This window comes from Martes martes, assembly GCF_963455335.1.
Source record: "Martes martes genome assembly, chromosome: 10".
Classification (NCBI taxonomy): Eukaryota; Metazoa; Chordata; class Mammalia; order Carnivora; family Mustelidae; genus Martes; species Martes martes.
Genome location: NC_137898.1, coordinates 76637428 through 76660366, shown reverse-complemented (window position 1 = coordinate 76660366; position 22939 = coordinate 76637428). Strand labels below are relative to the sequence as shown.

General features: G+C 39.8%; 1 protein-coding gene across 3 annotated transcripts in view; it reads right to left on the bottom strand.

Moving 5' to 3' along the window:
* Nucleotides 1-22939, bottom strand: part of FAT3 (FAT atypical cadherin 3) — a gene marked incomplete at its 5' end in the record, with an annotated part of 479253 nt that overhangs the window by 90283 nt on the left and 366031 nt on the right. For all 3 annotated transcript variants that reach the window (XM_080817518.1, XM_080817519.1, XM_080817517.1), the window contains 3 exons: nt 2040-2250; nt 4682-4957; nt 17826-17965. In XM_080817518.1, the coding sequence (XP_080673644.1) occupies nt 2040-2250; nt 4682-4957; nt 17826-17965 (627 nt within the window). The remainder of the gene's footprint in view (nt 1-2039; nt 2251-4681; nt 4958-17825; nt 17966-22939) is intronic.

Below are 22939 nucleotides of genomic sequence, written 5' to 3'. Positions count from 1 at the left end.
CTTCTGAGGCCAGGCAGGGTTAGGAAGCATACGGCCCACCAGTAAGCAGAGGTTTGGAAGAGAACCTACAGAAAATGTACACTCTACACAACCACCTGTCATTTATTTCACAGTGTTGTGGCATCTGGGTCCTCCCTCTCTCCTACCAGGATCAGGGAAGGAACTGGCTTGGCCAGGAGCAGTCCAGGGCTTGCGGAGGTCTGTCTGTCCACAAAGGAGCCCCAGGACCACTTGGGACTTACTGTGTACACTGAAATCCTCATTATCTTCCTACACAAACAATCAGAGGTTGGTTTTTTGTTTTGTTTTGTTTTGTTTTGTTACCGATCATTCCTGAGTTTCTGGAAGTTCAAGTTTTCTACAGAAAAGATGTTTTAAGAAAATAACTTTTCTCTCTATTTTTAGTCAGCAGTTAAAGGAACGACGGAATCACTTGTCTACCCATAGCACCGGGCCACAGCGTGTGGCTGTGGAAAGATAAGGAAAGTAGTCTTGTCAGCAGGACGGGAAATGGCTCTCGTGCGTTCCTCAGAACTTCCCTATTGGTTTAGAAGTTATCTGCCTAACTAGGAGACTGTAAATAGTAGCCTTAATGACAAATACAAAATCAAGCAGACACCATAGACAATGCTTAAGAAATACTAAATAAAAAAACAGAAATCAAACTCCCTACCTCAGTGAGCACAGTGATATGGAACAATGTAGGTGCGTGGATGAATACCAGGAAAAGAAAAATATATCTAAGATTAGGAAAAAACTGTAGAAAGAGTCCAAAGAGCTCCTGGATCACGCGATACCTTCTGTGACATTATTTAAATACTTGTGTTTTTAAAAAGAAGCTTCCCTACATTATTTGTGGAACTAGAAGAACAAAGATTATATAATTAAATAATTAAAATTTCCTGTGGTAAACAACAGATGCCAAATAGCACTTAAAAAAAATACTGGTCAGGCTTTAGGTTAGAAGAAAATTCCATAAATAGCTACAAAAGAAACAGGTGAAGTTGCTTGGGACACCTGGCTGTTTTGAACTACTCTCTTTTATTTCTCTACCTTTTTTTTTTTTCTTTGTATAGAGCTTAGCTTCAACGCCGATAAAATGTGGGTGCCTAATACAGGAAATAGTTTTAGATTATCATTTGTTGCAGTGGCTTTTGTATAAAGAAGATGGTTGGCTTTTCTTTCTCTAATATTTTTTAGTCCCAAACTGTCATTCTAGCATTCATATTTTAATTCAACCACTCACAAAAACGCTCCACATTTAAATCACGGGAAAGAGGCTTTCCAGCACTGGCATAAAAGGAGACAGCGTTTGGCATTATGCACGACACACATAATGTTGCAGAACATTTTGGAAATATGTGGCTTGAATATTCAAAAAAAAAAAAAGACTGAAGAGGGGAAGGGAAAATACAGCAGATAAGGGATATTTGTAATTGTTAGGTTCACAGTCCCATCCCTCGCTTGGACAATCATCTCTTCTGTCATAAACGTTTTGTTCCTGTCCATCCTCAAACCATCAGGGAAGTACGGTCTGGCCTTAAGGATGTCAAAATTGATTTTAAAAATCTCAGATTTTAACAGAATGTGAGTCTGCATTAATTCATCTGTCTGCTTAAGCAGGCAGTTTAGTATCTCCCACCGAGACATGTAGGATTCAATTCACGGAACAGCCTGGCAGCCGCCAAGAGATGGGAGACTTTGGTTATTTTTGTCTGAGGCCACGGCTTGTTGACCTATCGGTAAAAGCCACTGAGCTTACCATGCACTTCTTCTCTTTCCTCCATTCCAGAAAAATCCAAGAACACCACCGAGAACACCATCAAAGGGAACTCTTTTCTCACCGTGAGTGCTAGAAAACGTATTACCAAAAATGCCAACAACTTGATAGAGCCATCATCACGCAGCTGGGGCAGTGGCTTGGCCACACAATGCTTTTGGAGCCATTCCAGGGTGACTATGTGAATGTCACATGGTGATAAACACTGCAGAGGGTCAAAAGCCATGCATTATGTTGCAATCTGTGCAACAGCTCTCACCTGCTTCTATGGTATATATGAGTTCTGCATTTTCCCCTTTGTCTTTGTCCAGAGCGGTCACTTGCAGAACAGCTGATCCCAGAGCAGCCGATTCAAACACAGATGCTTCATACAGCGGGTTGGTAAAATAAGGACTGTGATCATTAGCATCTTCCACATTCACAATGACTCGGGCCAAGTTTCTTCGATAAGGAAACTCCTGATCTCTGACCTTTAGGCAAAATACAAGAAGTGGTAGGACTAAAATCTTAAGTTGCAAGGAACTCACACAGCTATGTCTGTGGCAAACAGAAAATGAAGTAGCTCACAGAAAGTGCTTGATGCGATCCCAGGCACGGGGCAGGGGCCTGGTAAGTGATGGTGCTACCAGCGGAGGGCACTAATGGTGAGCAGACTGAGAGTCGTGGCCACACCTATTTCATGATGACTGGCCTGTGGTGTGTGTTCAGCCCGTGTTCGTGGAGCTACCACAGCACTTTCCTCTGAACCGCTGCCCATAGCTGCTCCCCTCTCGTTTGTGTATCTAGCTGCTAATGGAATGGTGGATGGACGCTCTTCTGAAAGGGACACTCGAATGTTCAGTGAGAGAACTCATAAATGCAAAGCAGGCATTGCCCTCCATTCATTCATTCAACAAACATTTACTGTCACCTATTATCTGTCAAGTCCTGGCTTTGCTTTGGGGGTTCAGCAGTGATTCAGATCCGGTCCTTGCCCTCCAGATGCTAACAGGTGGGTGGGGGATAGAAACAAGCAAATGGGTAGGAGGCCTGGTGGTGAGTGCAGGAATGGGAGGGAGTCATAAGAAGCAGATAACCGGGCACTCAGCTTCTTGGAAGAGGTAACAAAAATAAGTAGAAATGGCCAAACGGTGGCGTGGGCAGCATGGTTCAGGCAAGGACAGCCTCCAAGGACAAGGCCCAGGACTGAGAGAGAACCCTGATTCCCAGGAAAACGAACCAAACCTTAGTTTCTAAACGCCAGACCCCTCCTTGTGACTTCACTGAGCAACCTGACTGCTTTAAAGCCTCCCCTGGTTTGCATATGCCAGAAGCTTGCAAATAATCAACCCTTTAACCCTCACTGTGTGATTTTGCTATAATTTTATGTTGCGCTAATCAAATGTGTGCTTTGCGTTTGTTCAATTTTAGACTCCACAACTTCAGAGAAATGTGGAGAAATTAGAAAGCAGACTGAGGAGAGCCATCAAAGTAAAAGGGCTTTTCAGAAATAGTACCTAGAAGGAATGAGCAAAAGGACTAAAATGGCTTAGCGCGGAGAAAGGCAGCCTACAGGACATGTTTGCTCTAAATAATCCATTACAGCCATGGCGAATGATACAGGGCGACCAAACTTAATTTTGAGTTTGTTAAGGAAAGAATGAACAGAAATGAATGGAGTCGTGAGGAAGGAGTTAGTCCTTGGCATACGGTTTCTGCTCCTGAATAAAACTCATGCAAAAACAACGGGGTGAGTGTGCTCAGTCCTTCCGCCTGTAGACTGGCCTGCTACACCCAGGGACCAAGCTGACCTCTATATTTTGGGATTATTGAGACCTAGGTCTGTTCCAGTGGATGTCTAAGGGTACAGGAGTTTTGTCTCTTTCACATTCCCAGGGTTTAGAATGGTGCTTGGTACACAGTAGGTGCTGGAGAAATATCTGTTGAATGAATGGGAGGGTGGATCTGATCGTCCCTCTGAGTCCCTCTTGCTCCTCCCACCTGGGGCGGGTGGGGGCAGGGGGGGTGGTTCTCAGCTGGAAACTGCCAAGGGCATGGCCTCCTTCCTCTGGCCCAGGAGTGTTTCCAGACTTGGGGAGAAGGAAGAGTAGTGCTTAGAGGAACATCACTTTCAGCTGCTAGGAAACTGGTAGCATCTTAATGTGTTTTAAAAGCAATCAGTACCTAAGGTTTAGTCTGTGTCTTAAGGAACTTAGGGGGTCTGTTAAGCAGGGGCTGTGCAATTTCCCCCAGGTTTCTTGGGTGGTCAAAGGGACAGATTTTGGTTAATAAACTAGTCAAGGATGTTTCTTATCAATCTCTACTTCTCATTTATGTGAACTAAGAAAATTCCACTTTCAAATTAAAGCAACTTCCACATAATTTGGAGGTCCCACGAACCCAAATTCAGACTTAATGAACACTCTCTGCAGGCTTTGGTATGTTTTGAGATCTGTTTTGGGTGGCAGTATTTACAACTAGATCCAACACCAGTGCAGTAAGTAATAAATCAGTCTTCTAAATGCTTCCAAGGACTGAGCAATGCATATTTTGAGTAAATGATTACCCTTGTGATTAACTTCTCAAGGAACTTCTTTTAAACTTTTCCACAGAATCTTCTGGATGAGAACCAATATCATAGCCTGGAAGATTTACCGAAACATGGCCTGTTCTTTCTTTTCCAAGTCAGCCTGTCAGCAGCCACTGTTGCAGAACTCATCTACTATTTCAGTCTGGCAAAAATATCTGGTCACTCCAGGAGAGCAGCCATTTTCCTCAGGGAGATAAAAAGGCAGAAACGAAGGTGGCCCTGCTGTGAGAAGACCAAATTCACTCCTACTTACAACATTTAAGGGCCCCGTAATCCTGAAGACCAAGGCTGACAGACTGTGTTAGGAGAGCGCGTTAGCAGTGTGGTCCTACCATGATGTTGAGGATATGCTTGTCCTGGGCCTCGTGGTCCAGCCTCTCAGCAGTGTAGAGCACACCAGTGCTAGGGTCAATCCGGAATTTCCTCATGCTGGCGGAGTCGATGCTACTGTGGACAGTGTAGCTCAGTTTGTGCTTCTCGTCTCTATCTGTGGCTTCAATCTGCAAGATCTCTGTATCTGGAAGCACGTCCTCGGAGATTGTGACATCGTAATTCGGCTGAGAGAATTCTGGGCCATTATCGTTATTATCCAGCACTTTGATAAATACCTATAGTTAAAAGAAGACAAGAGTGATGGTGAATGCCAATTCACTCATTGCTAATAAAGAGGCCCCCTCCCTCTCTCCTCCCTCTGCGTCCTTGGAGCCCAGCTTCCAGTAGTAGCTATCTCAATATGTAGGAAGATCTCATATGAAAACATTCTGTAATTAGAGGCCGACAATAAACCAGTAGTTCACATAAGCAGGAACATAAACTATGAGCTAATCAATATTCTCACTATTAATTGAACAGCTGAGACAGGCCCCTGGGAGTGATAAAGCCACAGGACTATCTCAGGCATAATGTAAGAGATCACAAGGTGACCTTAGTCTGGTATGTTTCTATTATTTTAAGTTTTATTATGAGCTTCTTCAGGTGGATGCAACATGGAAACAGTGATGGGATAGTAAGAGTAATGATGAGGCAGAGGAAGGGGAAGCACAAACACAGATGTGGTTTTCTCAGAGCAATCAGAACTCAACTGCAGGGTCCCCACACAGTGGTTCTTCTTCAAATGGGAGACATCTGGGGAAGAGCATGGTACTGATGGTGAAAATATGGCGTTCCCAAGTTTTTTCTTTTCTTTTTTTTTTTTTAAAGAGTTTATTTATTTTTTTGACAGAGAAAGAAAGAGAGAGTGAGCACAAGCAGGGGGAAAAAGAAAGGGAGAAGCTCCATCCCAGGACCCTGGGATCATGACCTGAGCTGAGAGCAGACCCTTTACCGACTGAGCCACCCAGGTGCCCAAGCTGTTTTTTTTATAAGGCATTTTCTTACAAAACATTTCAGTCAGACATTAATAAGTAATAGTAATAAAATAACCAAGTCATAGTTTAATGAACACTCACATATTCATAGCTCAGCTTTGATGGTGATCAATTTATGGCTAATCTTGTTTTTTATATATGTACCTATTCATCCCTGTCTGCTCCCCATTTTAGTTTGAAGCAAATCCTATCCTTTCAGTATGTATCTTTAAAAGATAGGGACCCTTACTATAAACACACAAACACATACACACTACCATTACTGCACCTAAACCAAGAAAACAGTAATTTCTTAATATTAAATATTCAGGGTGTTCATATTTCTATAATTTTTTAGGGTGTTAGGTATATTTATAAAAAGAAACATATTTTAAAAAATCAGGACATGTAAATAAGGTCCAAACTTTACATTTGGTTGGTATGTCCTTTAATTATCTTTTAATTTATAGGTTCTCCTTCTGTCTCCTTTTACTTCCTTGCAATTGTTGTTGCTGCTGGTGGTAAATAAACTGTACCATTTTCTCTTTAGGTGTCCCAGCCCAAATTTTGCTTATTCTTCCCCTTTGTTTTGTTCTCCATGTCCCTTTGTTTCCTGTATTTCTTACAAACTGCTAGTTTGATCTAGGAGACTTGATAAGATTCACATTCAACTTCCTTTATCTTCCTTTTTTTTCCTGACAAAAAAAAATCTCTAATGGGTGAGACAGTATATTTCCATCTGGATATATATAATATCTAGTTATCATCCTTGTTTTGTGGTATTAGCAACCACTGATGATCATTACAGAGATAACATTTATTCATTAAAAATATGAAATGGTAATGTTTTAATCCTATGTTTTATTCCTCATTTCTTAGCTAGAGTAGTCCTAAAAAGAAACTTCTTTCCAATTATGTGGTTTACTCTGAAAGACAATTTATGTAGTAAAGTCATAACTAATATTTCATTCTTTCCCTTTGTTTACTATTTCAAAATAACAAATTGGTTCTCCAACTCATTATTTTTTTTCAAGCATCAGTGTGAGTGCATGAATTTAATCACAGATGATATATTTCTGTCTGTTGCAGGTACTATACTTACTGATGCACGAATGGCCCTTCCTTGGCCAGTGGGGCCTCTTCAGGTTGGCTCTTGAGATCTTTTGACACAATTCTTAAAGTCTTTGATAGCTTCTTTGCTTTCTAATAATTGCTACTGGTGATTTTTTCCAGGGTCACCTTGTACGTTTTCTGACCCAGTCTTATATTATCCATTTCTCTCTCCAAAAATTATTGATTTGTTTTTAGTTAGAAAATGGTGCTGGGAATGATCATGGCTATTGGATTTGCTATTGTATTTAGCTTTTTTCAGTGGACGGTCAGCAAAGGTCTTTTGTTGTTAATAATCATTTCATGAATTCATACTGACACTTCCAATTCAAAATTAGGGTATCATGTCTTTTACTTAATCTCATTCTTTTTATATTTGTATCCCATGCTGAAACCCCAAGGTAAAATTTCTCATGCTGACTGACATCATCACAATTACTCACTGTTTTATATGAAATACATGCACACACCTCAAATTATACTACAATATTGGTACTGCAATTATATTGCAACTATGATCATTCAAAAGCGATTTAATATTATTTTTAGTTCTTTTGGTCTTTGAGATTCATCGCACTAGGGATATATAGTCACATTAGTATGTTTAAAGTCACAGAAGAGTTCTACTTTGTGTAGCTATGCCATCAACATATAGATGTTCATTTGCTTCCATTTACTTTCAAATTTCAAACTTGTTTTAATATTGAATTTTGTTTTACATTATATGTAAAAGTACCAATGTCAAATTTACAAAAACAGTATAATTAAAGTAGTTTAGCTTCTATCTCTTTCCCCCTCATCCTATTCCCTTCTTTTCTTATAGGTAATGATATTTTTTAAAGATTTATTTATTTATTTGAGAGATAGAGACAGAGAAAGGGTGGGAGGGGGGCAGGGGCAGAGGGAGAGAGAATCTCAAGCAGACTCTGCCCTGAGCCTGGAGCCCCAGCTCGATCTCATAACCCTGAGATCATGACCTGAGCCAAAACCAAGAGTTGGTTGCTTAATTGACTGGCCACCCAGGCACCCACCCCCCCCAGGCGCCCCCAGTGCATGATTTTTAAAAGTTTAATGTTACATTTTATCCATCTCTTTCACTAATATAAACATACTGTATACATTTCCCCAACCCCTGCCCCCCCCGCCCCCGGCACACCGACATGCTATGTCACTTAACATCATATCAATGATTCTCAATTGAGGATGACTTTGTCCCTAAGGGGATATTTGGCAATATCTGGAGACATTTTTCGTTGTCCAGCTGGGAGTTGGGGTGTTCCTGGAATCTAATGGATAGGGGGCAGGGATGCTGCTAAACATCCTACAATGTACAGGCTTGTCCCTCGCAACAAAGAATGATCTGACCTGAAACATCAATAGTGTCACTGTTGAGAAACTCTGCATTATCGTATTCTAAAGACTAACCCACACCATATAGAGATACTCTTCCAGTGAGTAGGTGGGTCACAGTTTATTCAACCATTCCTCTATTGATGCTCATGTAAGATGTTTCCAATTTTCACTCTTAGAAAGAATGAGCAAAGAGAAGTCTTGGGCCTGGGTCTTTTTATATTATATTTGGGTCCCTACAGTTATGAGTGTTGGATCAAAAGATAAGTGCTTATATAGTTTTGTTAGTTATTTCCATGTTCCTCTTCCTGAAAGTTTTATTAATTTGTATTCCCATAGCAATACATAAGAACGGCTGTCTTCCATAGCTTTGCCAACAGAGTACACACTCAAACTTTTGTATTTTTTGCCAATCTGATGGATAAAAAATAGCATTTCAGTGTCTTTCTCTTATTATGAGGATGAGCATCTTTTCATATGTTTAAGAGTCATTTGCATTTCTTTTTCTGTGAAAATTATTTATATCAGCTCATTCTTTTATGGGTTAGATGGCCTTTTACTTCTTTATTTTTGGAAGCATGGTGATATAAATTGCAAATATGTTTTCAATTTTTGTCACTTAACTTCATTTTGCTATGGTGATTTTTTTTTGCGGGGGGGCATGCAAAAGCTTTTATTTTTATTTTCATGGAATTGAATATATCAGTCTTTTCCCTAATTGTTTCTGGAAGCTGAGTCATAGTTTAGAATATTTTGTACACTTTCAGGTTACAGGTGAATACACTCATTTTTTAAAAAATAACACTTGCATATTTCCTTTTCTTACATTCTCTACTCCATTTGGAATTTTTCCTATATGATGTGAGGAACGGATCCAGTTTTATTTTTTCCACATGGCTTTCCTTTTATTTTAATGCCACTTTTTACAAGACCATCAAATCCCCACTGATTTGAGAGGCTTTTATTGTATGCTAAAGTTACATATGCAAATGGTATATTTCTGGATTTTCTATTGTGTTTCATTGGTTTATTTGTCTTTTCATATGTCAATATAAAATATTTCAATTACAAAGGCTTTACAGAATGTCTTAACTAGAAAAGTTAGGCCCTTTCTTCGTTCTCTTTAAGGGTTTTCCAGGCTATGCTTGCTTTGTTGTTCTTCAAAATGAATTTTATAATTGACTGGTATAGCACCTGACAAAAAATTGATAGTGTTTTAAATTGCTTTATGGCAAAAGGATAGGTTAACTCTAGGAGAACTGATCCTTTATGATGGAGTCTTCCTATCCAAGGATATAGTTTGTCTTTTTTCATTTATTCCAATCTATGGTTTCATTTTTCAGGGATGTTTTAGTTTTCCTAGAATAGGTTTTATTTTTTTTTTTTTAAAGAATTATTTATTTATTTAAGAGACCGAGAGAGCATGTGTGCAGGGGGAGGGGCAGAGAGAGAAGAGGAGAGAGAGCCTCTCCAGCCAACAGCACTGTAAGTCATGCGTGAATGAAGCCCATCGAACACACATATTTTCTCTTAAGGCACATTACGTCCTTCTTGCACTTGGGAACACTAGATTGCACTTCAGTACTACGTTTTGGGGTCTTTCAAATCATGAGATTACCAACAAAGAACACAAAATGCAAAAAAATGTGGCACTAAATAGACTGCAAACAGGACACCTGTGCATAGTATGAGAGCTGAGACAAGATGGCGGAACATTACCTTGTTCAACAATAGCAGGGAAAATATTTTGCTGCTCTGCACAGGTCAGGGAATGAACACAAGGGTGCTGAGAACGTTGATTTTGGGATTATAGATAAATTTCAGAAATCATCAATGCATACCCAGCATCTAGCTCAGGGACGGATACTTCACAGGCACTTGATAAATATCATAGTTAAATATTTGGTATCTTGGTACATGTAGGTACCTTAGACATAGGTTGAGATACCACAATTTTTATCACAAAATCTTTGATACCACAGATTTTATTCTCTTAGGCCATGAGATCCAGGTGAAATGATGATTATAAAGATGATGATGGTGATCATAATATTAATAGTATAATTTAACAGTAACAATGACAACAATAAAACTATTAGACATTGTAGTAATAATAGTAGCAGCAATTAGGTCAATGATGATATACTTCCTTTTATTTTTATAGCACTTAAAAAAAGCTCCTTTATTTTTGTCGAGTTTTCTTGAATTGGGGACCATCTTAATTATTAAAAGCACTGAGGGGTGCCTGGGTGGCTCAGCTGGTTAAGTGTCTGACCCTTGATTTTGTCTGGTTGTGGGATACGGTCCCATGTCTCGCTCTGCGCTGGGCATGGAGCCTGCTTGGGATTCTCTCTCTTCCTCTCCATCTTCCCTTCCCCCACCTCGAGCTCTTGCATGGGTGTGAATGGACTCTCCCAAAAACAAAACAAACCAAAACAAAACCACCCAAACTCATATATCCAAAATGCACAAACCCCAGGGAGTCCATGTTGAAGGATTACATTTCTTTAATCTTTTTCTTTATAAATTTTATAACACAGATTGCTTTATCTCATCTATTTGCACTGGCTAATACTTATAGCACAATGTTAAATAGTAGTGAAGACGGTCACCTTCTTGTCTTATTACTGACTAGCAGGAAAACTTTTACCAATTCTCCTTTAAAAGTAATATGCAGGCATTTGGCTGCATTCTACAAAATTATTTACTTTTTAAAATAAATGTGGTCAGACCACGGCTCCCCCTATAAATTTCTGCACGGTCATTCACTTCGGTGCATATGAGCTTTTCTGAGGAAGAGAAAAGTGCAGTGCTATGACCTCTGTGTCAGGAAGACTTGCCACAGAGTGAGTCTGACATGGGAACAAGATTTGCCTGGAGTTTATGGTAGGAAAAAAAAAGGGTGGGGGGCAAGAAGTGTGCTGTGAGTTTTAGGTATTGTTTCTAATCTTTACTGTATTTGGAAATCATACTAGATTCTTTGATTGCCAATTCTTCCTTTTAAAAAGTTCAAGTTAACTTAGTCAAGATGCTAAAATATTTGTGTTCACAGAAGCAGTTATATTAACGGAATAAAAAAGCCTTTCTAGCCAGCAAGGCTGCCCCGACCTTCACAAAGTTTCTAAGTTGATGTGCTCCTGAAAAGCTTGCCTCTTTCTGCTTGCTTTGTCTTGAGCCTAATCTACAGTCAGAACAAGTGTTTCTCTGTCAAAGACTTCCTTTTCCTCATTTGCTTTTTATTTCCCACAGTTGGGGCCATTTGTGAGCTCCTGAACTAACAAACAAAGCAAAGTAACCCTCAAAGACGTTGTGCTCAAAATGGTAATTGAAAGGCCTAAGGAAGTACAATGGAATCAAAGTGGGAGGAAACCTGAATGTAGGAAGTCTCTTCAGAGCTGGATTCAATGCTGCTCCCCACAAACACTTTGGGTTTTGCAGGCTCATCGAAGCTAAGTTTGGGTAGATGCCAAGCCTGGCTTTACAAAGGCTCATGGAATGAAGTGTCCATGGGGTGTGTTAGAGGGTAAGGGCTCCATCTTTTATGAGAACCAATTAAGTCTTAAATTACCGAAACTGTTGTGCCTCTCTTGGCATTTCAAAACCATACTTAAAATACTCTATGGTTGTGATGTCAAAGGTAGTGCCCCTTGTAATCTCCCCAGGTTTACAAGTTTTGTTTTTGAACGTGTATATAGGAAAAAATATGTCAGTATATGTTTGTTTAACAATTATCAATCCATATCATATACGTGTCTTAAACTTTATGGTCCCCTGGGTATTAATGGGAAAAATGAGAATCAGAGAAGTCAAAGGGTGTGCTCAAAGTACCAATGGCAAGGCTAGACTTAAACTTGGTCATATGGAGTCAAATTTGACACTCATTCCATTATACCATTTCCATATACCCTTAAATTATATACACACTAATTATAAAAGCACTAACATTTATGTGAACAATTACATGTGCAAATATTATATGCCTTGCTCTACAGAAATCCTAACTGACACAAGAGATAATTGATATGACCATTGTCATTTGGGGAATATTAATCGTAGGATTATTCTAAATAGAAAGCTCCCTGCTGCCTTTAAAATTGGAATCCATCTTCCAAAATTGATTTACTTGTAAGTTGTTAGGCACAGATCTATGACATACAGTGAACTTTTATCATTACTATTTTTTTTAACAGAAAGTCCCACCTTGAGTGCTGTGAAGTGTGTAAACCTGGCGATTCATAGACCTGTACCCCTGGGGCTAATAATACATTATATGTTAAAAAATATAAAAAAAAAATTAAAAAAAAAAAAAAGAAAGTCCCACCTTAGGTTTGGCCTGCTGCCCTTTTTAAAAAAATCTCTATGTAATTGTACTAGTTCCAGTATTTTCCTAATGTAAATGTATAAGGAGGCTTGTGGCTACTTCCTTTCTCGCCTACTAAGAGGGAGATGACACTAAAGAAGAGAAATGAAAAGCTTTGACAACAAAGGTATCCCTTGGGAGTTCCTTCATGTAGGGAATCACGGAGCAGCTTTGGCAAAAGGATTCATTCCTACCCTCACCGGCCTTAAGCAGGTATAAGGTAGAGGGAAAGGATAAGACAGAGTCTAAGTCTTCAGGACAAAGTCTGCATTTTGAAGAAGGATGCCAGTTAGGAACTCCCAACACATCCCTTAGAGACAAAAGAATGGAATCCTCACGGCTGTGGAGGGCAAGGTCAACCCAAGGAACACTAACCAGGCTAACCAAGGCTAACCAAGGCTAACCAGACCTCTCAGCCCCAGTGCATACACTCTTCCAGTAGAAAACCTCTCTGGCTCATTAACTCAATTAACTGCTTTTGTGGAGCTGAAGAACTTTGGAGATTATCTGAAAGAGATTTTTAATCTCAGGTTTGGCTATGGAGCATACAAATACAAGCTGATTTTCATATCTTTATAAATCAAAGCAAGACTTGAATAAGAAAAGCATATTAAAATCACAAAAGCATAAATCACAAGGCTCTGAATCAAATCAATGTAATTTTTATATTATTATTTGGGCATGAATGTCTCTGCTGTCTTTCATGAATAACAATGAAAGGCACACACACAGTATCTTATAGCTATCAGGTATATTATTCCAATTTTAAATTGAGGATGAGACTAATAATAACAGCTGCATATGTCCAGCACATCACAGATCTTGAGATATCTCAAAAAATCTTATTTTATTCTGATAGTAACCTAAGAAGTATGGAAGGTGTTATCCCCATTCTACAGAAGAAACTGAGTCTCACAGAGACTGTACTACATTTCATGATAACAAAGACAAGAACTGGTTCAGTGCTGACTTGAACTTGGGTCACCTGATTCAAGGTCAGTGCTCCTTCCTTTATACCAGATGCTACCACTAATGAATCATATATTCTGTATAGAAGTGTAGGGAAAAGTTTCTGAAATATGATTTTGAGAAGGAAAAAGTGGGTTTGGACCTCTTTACCTATGCACACCCAGGATAGCCACCCAACCCATCCGTGTGCCTATTTCTCACTAGAAAAGTAAGTGTAGTGATAATACTTGATTTAACTATTCCCAGTAAGACAGGAAAATAAAACAAGAAGCTTGGTTAAGTCTCATTATGCAAAGACCAGGCATTATATATTACTATATATTTCTATCCATTGGTCCTTTGGAAGAGCCATGTTCTGCATTTATTTAACTTTGTTGTGAAGATGCAGTAGCTCAGATGGACTTGGTAGTTTTTAAAAGCCGTAATTTCTCATTTTTGGTAATGTGTGTCCCTGTGGCACATAAACGCATCTGGCTGAGTGGAGGCTCTGAGGAGACTGGGATATTTCGCTCTCTCCCCAGCATGGCTGGCTGGCTTTGAGACATTCTACTAGTCACAGGTGGCACTGTGTTCTCCAGGCAGCAATCGTAACAGGTGTCCCCCTCATAATCAGGAGAGCCAGGTGGGTTTCTTGGCTAAGTGTTCTAAGGTGGCTACCTTAGAACAGGTAGCAAAGATTTACCCTTGCTTTTGAGAGGCGGTACAGGGCAGTGGTTGAGAGAGAAGGTTCTGGAATCCAGCTACCTGCCTCTGAACCCTGATCTACTCAAGTTACATAAACTTGCTTTGCTCAGTTTCCTTTTCTGCAAAATGAAGATGACAATAGTTTCTTATTTCTAACATAACAAATGACCACAAACCTGGTTTAAAACAACACCCATTTGTTATTGCCTGGCTTGGTAAGTCAGAAGTTTGAGTACAGTGTGGCTCGCTTGTTCATGAGACTCTTGTGTAGAGTCCCATGAAGCCAAAATGAAGAGGTCAGCAGGGATGTGTTCCTTTCCGGAAGTTTCCGGGGGTGAGTCAGCTCCAGGCTCATTCAGGTTATTAACCAAATTGAGTTCCTTGAGGTGAGAGGCCCGAGGTTCCCATTTCCTTGTGGGCTGTCAGCTGGAGCCCCTTTCAGCTCCTCAAGGCTACCTTCATTCCTTGCCATGTTGTCCCCTCCCTACCTGAACTAGTGATGAGGTTTCAAATCATCTCACATTTGGAATCTCTGACATCCCCCTTCACTGCCTCTCTTCCTATGCCAGCTGGAGAAACTCAACTTATGTGCTCATTTAGTACATCTGATTCTTTAGAACTTGAAATCTGCAGAATCTTTTTATATTCTGTACTCACGCTAGGGAATCTCAGTAAGGAAAAGGATGTTTATTTACCACCAGGAATGTAGCTCTGAGGCACAAGAATCCAACAAGTTGGGACAAAAGAACAAAAAGGAAGATGAAGGGAGGGTTTTCATGTAGACACAGAGATCCCTGAGGCTCTGATAAAGTTGACATTTGTGAAGTGAAATTCTACATGTTGTTTCTGGCTGATTTGAAGCCCTTGTCATAGATGTTTTATGATTCCAAAGGAACAAAGGAGAGAAAAGTTCCCAAAGAAAAAACTGAACAGGTGTTTTGGGCTACAAAACATTGATTTAGTTATATGGTGAAGGGTACTGTTTGATGATGGAATCATGAAGTTGGCCTTGGGTCATGGGTTGGAGTGTGCTTTAGTGATTTCTAAAAGAAATCTAGAATGCCTTTTCTTTACCAAAACATCTTTTTGTAATAATGTCCTTGATACTGAGGTCTTTGACTAATTGAGAGAACTCCTTCTGTCTTTATTGTCAGAGGTGCTGTGGCAAATGTGAGCAGAGGCCTGGACTGACATGGGCTGGACAGGGACTGGGTGGGTGCTCAGGCCCAAACACAGCCTTATGGACAGAGTAATGGTTTTCTGGTGGTCATAATGATGACACACAAGTTTATCCTTTGGAAATGGTTAGTTCTCACTTCTTGAGACCCTCGAGACACAGAGTGACTTGGAAGGTTTTGACAAAAAAATCTCTTGCTATCCTTCATTAACCTACTTAGCTCGCCGTTGCCAAAGGAAACCTCCAAGTTCACCCCCATTCTCCCACTTTCCCATCTGCTCTGGAGATATGTATGTTAGTCTGAACTAAAAACCAGCCAAAGTAGGACTTGAACAATGTGTACATTCAAAGTCTGATAATATATGCTTCCAAGTTAACTTTTTTTAAAGAGTGTGTGCCTATCAGTCATCTGGTTTTAAAATTCTGAATCACTGTGACCTCAGGCATCTAGCATAGCTCCTAGCACATGGTACAAACCCGAGAAATACTTGTGGAATACACGCTGTTCAGTGATTTCTCATCTGGTCCTAATGAAAGTCTAAAAGAAAAGTTTCATTGATAATTTTTTTTTTCAGTTAACATGAATCAGTTGTGTGCTTTCAAGATCCAGCATATCCGCCATGCAGACCCTGCTAGCTGTGTCCCACCTACCATGCGCTCACTCATTGTAAACATATTTCATGTGTATCTATAACATTCTGGGCACACATCAACTTACCGTTTCATTCAATTGTTATAAAACGCTGGAGAAAAGTATGGGAACGAATATGGCTCCATGCTCTATTTCTATTTTACTCAAATCCGTCTTGTGTTTTTAAGTGGTGCTAAAAAGTTGAGGTTGACTATGCTACGAACTGGCCAACTCCAAAAGTGAGTGGGCGTTAAAGACTTAGCAATACTGCAAGTGGGTTGTTTTGTCTTAGTCTTTGGGGCTTGCTTTTAGATTGTGTGAGTCCCTAGGATCCCTACCATGCTGTCTTTTCCAGGAGTCTGTATTTTAGCCTTGAAAATCCTCTAAAGCAGTGCAGATTTAAGCAGGACAGCCATATAATTTATTGTCCCGACTGGGGTAATTTTAAGAGTGAATGGGATAATTATTAGTAGTTACACTGTTGCAACAGGTGTCAGTGGGTGTCTCGCAGGTAGTTAGGGCTGTACAGTCGTCCTCCAAGAAGTCATGGATTGAAGGATACAGAGACATCACACACTCGCTGCCATGTCTCATGCACATGATGGCCCCTTTCTGGGGGTCCGTTAATTTGAATGAAAAGTAAAAGGTAACGTAAACAAAGGCAAAAAGTAAAGAAGTAAAAGTGGGAACAAACCCTACTGTTTCTTTAAAATTTCACTATTTTACTATTATGCACAGCCTCAAAGGAGACAGTCTCATGTATTTTTGAAACCACTTCAAACTTAGGGGCAGCACATGAAACGATCCCCCTCTCTCCTTTTTAAACCTGCATAGTTACAAGAGCTTACATCATGTTTTAAACAAATTCACACTTGCTAACTTTGGGGTTGGCAATGATTTTATCTTCATGTCCTGAAGCATTGCGCTGAGAAGTCTCAGGGCACAATTTGGGCGGAAAAGGAGAAGGACCGTGGTTGATGAGTGATGGCATCTGGGGTTGTGAGAACAGGAGAGAGAAGTAGGGAGAATGGAAGGGGTATAGGACAGGTGTGTATGCCAGTCCTAATATAGAAGACAAAAAAAATCTCGTATTTGGGGTAAATCTGCCCCCGTTGATATCTAACACTGTGTTAGTTTCACCCAGAGATTTTCTTCTCATCCTTGCTCTGAATGCTATTTCATCAACACTCACATGCCAAAGTCCGAGCAGTAGTCCTCACCCCTGGCTGCTTGCTAGTTAGAATCCTATAGGATCTCTGTAGGTGGGGCCCAGGCTTCACTCGTTTTAATACCCTATGTCCCAAGGGATTCCATTGGGCAGCTGGGATGAAGGACCACTGGCACAGAGGCTAGAACCAGAGATGGGATGCAGGGCACCCAAATCTCAGTCCTTGTACTTAATGAAGTCTGTGTGACCTTGAACATATCACTCATCTGAGTTTGTGGAATTAACTTGGACTCCTTGGTGTGTCTAGCTCTAACTCTCTGAGACTGAAAAGTGAAAAGGTGAAGAATATAATGGTGTGTTGACTCAGATGATGTACATGTCCTCTTCTATGTAAATTCAAGGAAAGCTGACTTCGTTGTCCAAGAGAGAAATCTACAGTCAATGATCAGGAAGAAAATACATATCACTCTTCCATGCATGAACAGTCACAGCTAAGTTATACAATATCATTGATAGAATCCTTTCCTAGGTTGTTCTCTCATATGCTTTTTTTTTTTTTTTAAATAACAGTAGAAATCCATGGACAACATTTACAAATTCCAATACATTCTTTAATCACTTGTACCACTGACATTAGCAGATTGCTGGGCATTCTCACCATTTAGTAATTTCACATCTTACCTGAGTGACAGCAACATTTGTCCCATCGGTGACTTCCACACTCATATTATAGATGGACCTCTGTTCTGCATCCAAAGGTTTTGCAATGACAATGGTCCCAACACCCTTCTCTGCGTCAAAAGAGCTGTCAAAATTCCCCCCTGATGATTTCACAAAAACAACACAAAATTAGCATATCTGAGAAGTTATTACATCTATTGAAGCATATAGCTTTAAAGGGAGATCTCATATAGAAATATTTTTTGACAGGCATCCCCATGGTTCAATTTTATACATCTTAAATGGGACCTCTTTATTTCCAACTTAATTTATATTTCCAAACACAGCCTCTACAATGCATAACAAATGTCACAAAAAAGAATGTATTGCAAAGAAAAACCTCAGCACTGATGTTAAAGAAGTAAAGCATAACCTGACTCAGTAAAATATTTAGAAAGCTTAAGGCCCTCCAACCCCTTGGGTTTTTCTGCTAAGAATTTCTAGACCTTTCTGCTTTTTCTAAAATAGATTAAATTCTAAGTAAATAAGTAGTCCAATTATTAACAAAACTGTGTAGACATTCTTAAATCTGGGATTGATGGTAAACATTTGGTTGGTAGAATTCAGATTCCCTCCAGTAGATGTCAGAAATAAAAGTATAAATAGTAGAAAATAAGAAAAAGGACAAAAAAATTGAGTTTCAAGTCAAAAATTTTGTATCAGCAAGTTGGGGTGTTTATAGAAAAAAACTTTTTTTTGCCATTTTGACAGTGTGAATTATTTTTGTCCCCCAAAGGTAGCAAGTTTATGGGAGATTTATAAAATGAAATCTGGAAGGAAGTAGAAGAACACCTCAGTTTATGTGACATCACTCATAAAGCAATCAGTACAAAAGTTGAAAAAACTTTCCTCCCTACTCTGTCGGACCAAATACAGCCCATAATCTGTGAATAATGTGCAAAGACAACACAGGCTATTTTGAAATTACTGTAGCTGTTTACATCTCTGTTAACTAAAATGTTGTTTATGATCTTTCCCAAAATGATTTTTTTTTCTTTTTAAGGAGGAGAAACGATAATGCTACAAATGCTGGACTGACTTTAATTAAATATCAGTACATGTTCACAAGTTCTATTTATTTTAGTCTGAAATTCCATGATGTCAATTAATTTTGTTCTTGGATAGTAATTTTATTTAGCTACAGCATAGAGGGCAATGCTTTCACTGAATTTCATATTTTAGGAAAGAAATCTTGGCTTCTCTTATGTTCACCATACTCTGCATTTCATTTTGCTGATCAATGAAAAATACCATATACGATTTCTATGATACTACAATTACAAATGAGTGAATGACTTCAGAGAAAGGAGAATTTTACCTGAATTAGTAGAATGGGATATATGGTGACACAAAATAAATCATACGGTTTTCTTAAAAAAAAAAAAAAAAACTGGTCGTATATATTTCAAATACTTATTGCTTGCAGCTGTCATATACACTTAAGATTATTTAATTGCTAGAGAGAACATAATTGCCCTTGACATTTAATTAAAGTTATGGAGATACGGGGGGACCACAGAATTACTTGGAGATGATATATTTTTCAAAAATTTCATCTAAAAAGAGACTCATCTTCCAATTAATATCTTTAATTGATTTACTGAGGAGCACTTAATGTTAACTCCAAAAAAAAAAAAAATCTTTTGAAGAACAGGAGAAGGAGAAAGGGGAGGAAATTGGGGAAGCAAACCTCAGGTCACTGTGTCTCTTTCAAAGGGAGTGTTTCCTGTTGATAACTACACGAGATAAAATGTAAGGCTGTTTCAAGCACCTTGAACTACCATCCTAATGAGCAAAGAAAAATCATTTGCTATCAACTAGTACATTCTGAAAAAAAAACTTTGCCACAGAAAGTTTCAAAGGAAGGACATCAAAGATGTCAGACCTGTGTGGAAGGGTATACTGCCATTTCCTGGGCTGTTTTGGGTGGGTGCTACATCATATTTTAAATCCCACTTAAAATCATTTGTCACATGTTTTCCTAACCAGGTTGTTTACTTTCTTAAATACGAAAACACATTATTTTTTGGTGGGGGGCATCCTATTTTTTAGGATCTAGGAAAAGGTCCATCTTTCTATGTCGATTAATTTCAGAAGGTGGAAATTTGTAGGTCAAGGCAAAACAGAAATTATGCAAATTATAAACCTTTGGTTTGCTCCCGTTTAAAGATGCATGAAAATGAAATGTAGAGAACAGACAAGCCAAGATTTCCAATTTCAGTTCCTGTTTAATTTGTGCAATCCTATGTGCTCTCTCTCACTGCCTGGGATGCACATTTTCCTCAGGGCCCTGTGCTGAAAGACATAATCACTTCATGGGCCGAGTGGCATAAAAGTTGCATAGTTTACAAATGGCATATAGATTGTGTTTTCTTATTAGTCATTTTTCATATGAAAAACATTTTTGGCTACTTTTAGGGTTGTGATTTTTTAAAGTTCTCTCTCTTCCTGCAGCTGTGTGTGTGTGTGTGTGTGTGTGTGTATCTCCCTCACACCCCATTACTGTTTCCAATACTCTAGAAACTTCTAAAAGGGTGGGAGATAGACAAATGAAAAGCAAGTCAAGACGAGCTTGAGAGACAGGGTCTGTGAAGCGTCTCTCAGCCCGTCAATACGGTGAGCAGCCTTGAGAGTTGCTTCCAGAGCTTGTGCTCCGGGTTAAACCAAGATTGCATGTGAAAACAAGGCTCCCCAAGTCTTCCCTCAGTTTTAAATTGAACTTCTGACAAGGGAGGCAGAATCCAGACCAGCAGTGCACCATCAACCCTCACACGATTTAATAAGCTACCACTTAGGCATCCCATTTCATGAACAACTCCGTATCTCTCCCCCAGGGCTCATTTCTCAGGCTCCCTTTTAGCCTGAAAGGTGATTTCATTTCATAGGGAACCACGTCCAATTCATCTGGGGTGAGACTATCAAATGGAAGGAGTCCTTTTTCGCTAGCAGCATTCCGTTTCAACAAGATGTGCTTCCTCAGAGCCAGTAACACAACATGCAAAGCCAGAGTGTGCTAGTGCAGCAGCGTTAGGCTAAACGAAAGGTGGGGACAGGGGAGGACACCGCCGAGCTGGTCTGAGCTTCAACAAAGTGGGAAATTAGAAAAGTCACAGCCTGAGTGTTGCTGCGGGGGTGTGCGGCAGAGATGGTTAAAAGCGAGGTTGTGAACAGCCCACATAACAGATAGTTCATGTCAGGAACATGGCTCTGTGACCATTTTTGGTCAAGACGGGGGTAACAGAGTAAACGAAGAGCAGAAGAGGAGGGTTGGGTTTCTCTTGGATTCTCAAGTTAAACATAACAAGTCAGAATGTCCTAAAAAGCTTCAAAAATGGGACAGGGGTGAAAATACTTGAAGCCAGCAGTTACTGCTTGAATATGCTGGGCAGCAGGGCACTGGCCTGTGATCTGGTCAAGCCTTTCTTTAAAGAAGGGTACAAAATGTCACCATGTCTCCATAATGAGATCCAATGGCGGGTACCCTACCACCTCCCCTTTAGAGAAGCTTCCAGGCCCGGCCCCTAGCATATGATTCCGTTCCACTCTGTGTGTAATTGTAAAAACACCAACCGAAATCTAGTAGTCACCAAGGGGGGAAGTGTTATGTGAGAGGCTTCCAAAACACCAAGCTGCTGAATCTCAATGAATTAAGGGAGTCGTTCACAAGCTGTTCATTCAAGTTCGGCATGTACGTCGAACTTAAGGAAAAATGCTAAACACCGATTATGGTTTGATCATGAATAATTTTCTGTCTTGGAATGAAGCAAGCACAATATGGGGCTGAAAAGGATATTTACATGGAAGGCAGGAGATGCTGGGTAGAGGTCAGGGAACAGCGGTAGGAAGGAAAATCCTTCTAGAATCTGGTTTAAAATTCATTTTCTTAAAATAATTGATGTACAAGGTGCTTTTGGCGCTTTTTGTTATTTTGCTGAAACCTCTTCAGATATGCTCCTATGGTCTGTAATGTCACTATGGAGAAAAGGGAGGGCTTTTGGGGATCAAATTAGGGACAGAGTGCAGAATAGGAGAAATGAAGTATTTGATATCCACTGAATGTCTTTGAGCAAATGCTACTCTAATGGGTACGCAACTGTCTTAGAAATGGTACACAGACATGGCTTCTCTCAGGAGGGCTGGGTAAGAGTTTTGTGATAAGGAAACATGGTTGATTGATTAGAAAAGACTCAGTCTATAGTCAGAGACCAGACCTGCTATTAGTGCTACCAAAGAGTTTCGCTTGCCCACTTGATCCAACTCTAAGGGATGGCTCCACTTGGGGACAAGGCTCGAGAAGGACAGATGTAAGCTCACGCGACAAAAGCAGCCCAGAACCCAAAGTCTGTAGGAATCTATGACCATGTATGAGCCAAGATGATCTTTATATACCTACAACATGGATAGGTCTTTTGGCCAGAGCTGGACCTATGTGCTAGCTTGCACCATCAGAGAATTGTTTTCAAGGAAAATAAGCAAGATATTTTAAGTGCTTACTGTCTACAAGAAAAACCATTTTTCTTTTTTTTTTTTTTTTTTTAGATTTTTATTTATTTATTTATTTGACAGAGAGATCACAAGTAGACAGAGAGGCAGACAGAGAGAGAGGGAAGCAGGCTCCCCGCTGAGCAGAGAGCCCGATGCGGGACTCGATCCCAGGACCCTGAGATCATGACCTGAGCCGAAGGCAGCGGCTTAACCCACTGAGCCACCCAGGCGCCCCGAAAAACCATTTTTCTAACCGAAGTACCAGATAAAAAGCAAGAAGAGTGGGTGGCAGCATCCGCCATCAAACTGTGGGTGAAGTGGAATTGTTTGAAGTGTATAATAATGGTGGTCTTTACAATACAAATATTTGCCATTGGGATAAAGATATGTGGAATGAGTTGCGAACCAGATTGTGTGCACATTAAAAAGAATGTAAATCAAGGAGCTGCTGGGTTGAATCATAGTCTCCTGAGAAGTGTGAAGATATGTGATAAAAACCACAAAGGATTATGGGTTATTTTTGTTCCCTTCATTTCTCTTTTAACCCAGAGAAGGAACATGCTGTGCATTGGGCTGTTTAAACACAGAAC